Below are 3,840 nucleotides of genomic sequence, written 5' to 3'. Positions count from 1 at the left end.
ACTATGTAGTTGAGACTGACCTGGAACTCACTATGTAGCCCAGGCTGGTCTTGAACTCACAGTGATCCTCCTGCCTCAGCCTCCCAAGTGCTGGGATTACAGGGGTTAGCCACCACACCCGGCTAGAGACTTTAAATCTTGAAGCCTGGAAACCATGGATGCTCTCACCATCCTTGTTTCCCATAACATCCTCTCTTGGCACGTTGTAAAGTAAGACAGGGCTAGAGCTGATGTGTGCTATCATACTGGATGCTAAGAGCAGCATGTCCTATTTTTCCTTCTTTCATCCAGGTGGTAGCGAAGGAAGCTTGGGAGAATCACCGGTTGCGGAATGATTCTGTGATAGTGGATACTTTCCATGGCCTCTTCAAATCAACATTAGTTTGCCCTGAGTGTTCTAAGGTTTCTGTCACGTTTGACCCATTTTGCTACCTAACGCTCCCGCTGCCCTTGAAGAAGGATCGCATGATGGAGGTCTTCCTGGTTCCCGCTGACCCTCACTGCAGACCTACCCAGGTAACAAGATCCACACCCTCACAGTGCCCCTTAATGCAAGTATCCCCACTGTGGTGGGACAAGCTGCCTCTGTCCATTCAGGCTGTGTCTTTGGGCTCCATCAGACCTTTGTATAATCACATGTCACTCAGGCCATTGGAAACATCTTTGGGGATTCTCTCTCCTCTCCTCTCCCCTTCCCTCCCCTCCCCTCCCCTCCCCTTCCCCCAGGAACTGAACTGAGGCCTTTGCACTTGTGAGGCAGACACCAGAACCACCCCGGCCCACCCTCCCTCTTTTTTACCCATTCTTCATTTGTGCAGTTGTAATAACCTGGGTGATTTATTGAGTACTCCATGAATTGCACATTAGAGAACCCAGAGCTAGGTACTTAGGTTCATCCTTAAATCAGCTACAACCATGGCCACAAGAGTTGGGCAAGAGGCACAACTAGCCCATCTTATAGTCCAGTTTTGCTGACAACTCACAGTGTGATTTATCACTTAGTCTTCTGATGTTAATGTCTTTATCTCTAAAGAAAAATGGTATATAGAACCAGATGGCAATTTTTTTTTTTTTTTTGGTACCAGGGATCCAACTCATGACCTTGCACTTGCAAGGCAGGCACACTGCCACTGAGCTAAATCCCCAGCCCTTATTTTATTCTATTTTTATTTTTTATAGAGGTCGTGAGGATTCAACCCAGGACCTCTGTCCTCAGGCCTTTTTTATTTTTCACTTTGAAACTAGCTATTGCTACGTCACTATGTTGTCTGGGCTGGGCTTGAACAATTGACCCTGTTTCAGCCTACCAGAGTACTGGAATTACAAACATGTTCCACCCTGCCCGGCTAGCGGTTTCTGTCACTTTAATAATTCTTTAAAGGAAGTAGTGAACTATTCCAAAAAGTGAAGAATAAAATGGTGCAGGTTGATGGAGTGGCTCAGTGGCAGAGTGCCTAGCATGTATGAGGCCCGGAGTTTGATCCTCAGGAACTGCCAGAGTAAAGAAAGCAGTGTTTGAGAGGGAAGGAGATAACACAGGTCCCACACTGCTGTCTTAGTGTTATGGCAGTGCTAATATGAAAGACTTACTCTCTGTACTGCTGCTAGCTCCTCTGGGCCCCATTTTCTCTTTGAACTGATTTAGAAGGACCCCCCTGGCCCCTGTGGTGCCTGCTCTTCCTGGTCATTTCCTTCCTCTTTGGAGCACCCCTGTCATCTTGACCATCTCTCTTGCAGTACCGTGTGACTGTGCCACTGATGGGGGCCGTGTCTGACCTTTGTGAAGCTCTCTCCAGGTTGTCTGGTGTTGCTGCAGAAAACGTAAGGCAGGGGGATCAGTGGCATTTAGATTGTTGGGGTTTTGCTTTCAATCTTCTAGCGACTTTTCTGAGGGTAATCTTAGCACAGATATGATTATTGATGAGTGTCTGGGTACCTCACACCTGGCACTCCCTCACTGTGCACCCTATAGCTGAGGCTGTCCCTTGCAGCTCCAGAAAAAAACGTCTTGCATTGGGGTCACTACCAATATCAGAGGGGCAGGAGTAGGACTGTGCTTTCAGCATCCTGTGCTAGAGGTGGTAGGCAGACTATGGGCATTGCACAGTCCTCCAAGGCCTGTGGATGATTACTGGTTTCTGGTCAGTACCCATTGATCATCATTCCTGTTATTCAGGGCCAGAGTTTACCAGCATGGTCTATCCTAGAGTCCCTGATCCTTGGCCTGGAGCCCTGGGGCTGGCTGCAGAGTGGACTCTGAATTCAGCATCCAGCAGGGCATTTTCCCATTTGTCTCTGGAGTGTCAGCAGCTTAAAAAGGGCACTCTGAGCCATCCTTTAATCTTCTTTTGATTCCCAGATGGTGGTCACAGATGTATATAATCACCGATTCCACAAAATTTTCCAAATGGATGAAGGTTTAAGCCACATCATGCCTCGGGATGACATTTTCGTGTGAGTACTGTCATGCTGGGTCAGGGAACAATAAATATTCTAGCCTGTAGCCTGTGGGTTGGACAGCTTGGCTCACCTGGCTCTTGGTGAGTGGAGAACTGTCTTGAGCTGCATATAGAATAGATAATAAAGTTTATGTAAGTAAAACTTGCCTTATTTTTTAATCTTTATTATAACATTTTTAAAAAGCAGGGCCGGGCATGGTGGCACATTCCTATAATCCTAGAACTCAAGAGGCTGACTCAGGAGGATCACTGAGTTCAAGGCCAGCCTGAACTACTTAGCAAGACCCTTTCTCAAAACAAAACAAAAGGCCAAGTGGCCTGAAGAACATACCTCTTCTAGAGCCTTTGCCTTATTATGTATTTCCAGAGTGAAAGCTGTCTTAGCTAATTTTGTCATTGCTGAGACAAAATACCCAACATCCACAAATTAAGGGAGGAAAGGTTTGTTTTAGCTCACAGTTGATAGAGTTTTCAGTTCATAGTTTACTGGTTCCGAGGCAAGGTGGCATGGCAGAGAAGAAACAGTTCATGTCTGGCAGAAGGTAACAAGATAGTAAAACAGCAAGCAAAAGTGCTGTCCCTTTTGTTCCTTCAAGGCTACCCACTCTTTGGTTGGTGCCACCCACACCCAGGGTGGGCCTTCTTATTATACACACCCAAAACTATGCCAAACTAGTCAGTTGACTAATTTAGTAATCACACACCCTTAAACTTAGCTTCAGCACTGTAGATCCAGCCACTTCTGGAAAGCCCCATCTATGACCACATGAGGCTTTGCGGGTGTATCTAGATACAAGCCATAACAGAAGATATGGTCAGTGAATTTATCCTAATGCCTGGCTGCAGGAGATGGATGCTGAGGACATCGTGGGCAGCCATTGACTAAGCATCTGCTCTACCAATCTGATTCAGCAGCTTTCCTCAGCACCAACAACCTTGGGTCAGCAGTAGTCATTGCTTAAGAGTGTCAGCTCTGGTCCTGCAGATGGCCCTGCTGTCTGAGTTAGTTTGCTGAGGAAGAGCCACAGCTCTGTGGGAAGATAAAAGAACCCGTGGCACAGGAGGACCTTGGTCTTTCTCTGCTACAAGTTGTGCTCCTTAGGCAAGTGCCAGGATACCACAATCTGGACCTCAGAAATGAACAGCTTTTGGCAGCTCTGAGATTTTCTCATACCCATGGGTGCAATGCCTTATCTCTGCCCCCACTGAAGTGTGCTGTTTACTGGTTGTGCTCGGTGGCTGGGTGTGTGTCCCTCTACCAGGTGCAATAGGGAAGGATAGGGATTTACCTGAGCCTCACAGCCTTCCCACCTGCTCAGGGAAGCTTGGCTGTGGATCATACCCACATTCTCTCTCTCTCTCTCCCTCCCTCCCTCCCTCT

At 47.3% G+C, this 3,840-nt stretch overlaps 1 protein-coding gene across 4 annotated transcripts in view; it reads left to right on the top strand.

Moving 5' to 3' along the window:
• The window catches only part of Usp4 (ubiquitin specific peptidase 4), a 45,877-nt gene that overhangs the window by 25,651 nt on the left and 16,386 nt on the right, over window positions 1-3,840 (top strand). For all 4 annotated transcript variants that reach the window (XM_010615572.3, XM_010615573.3, XM_010615574.3 and 1 more), the window contains 3 exons: window positions 292-516; window positions 1,738-1,821; window positions 2,360-2,454. In XM_010615572.3, coding sequence (XP_010613874.1) covers window positions 292-516; window positions 1,738-1,821; window positions 2,360-2,454 — 404 coding nt within the window. The remainder of the gene's footprint in view (window positions 1-291; window positions 517-1,737; window positions 1,822-2,359; window positions 2,455-3,840) is intronic.

The sequence above is a fragment of the Fukomys damarensis genome, unplaced genomic scaffold (genome assembly GCF_012274545.1).
Source record: "Fukomys damarensis isolate Sample0158 unplaced genomic scaffold, DMR_v1.0_HiC HiC_scaffold_37, whole genome shotgun sequence".
NCBI lineage: Eukaryota > Metazoa > Chordata > Mammalia > Rodentia > Bathyergidae > Fukomys > Fukomys damarensis.
The sequence above is the reverse complement of the archived record's forward strand: the minus strand, read 5'-3'. Positions and strand labels throughout refer to the sequence as shown.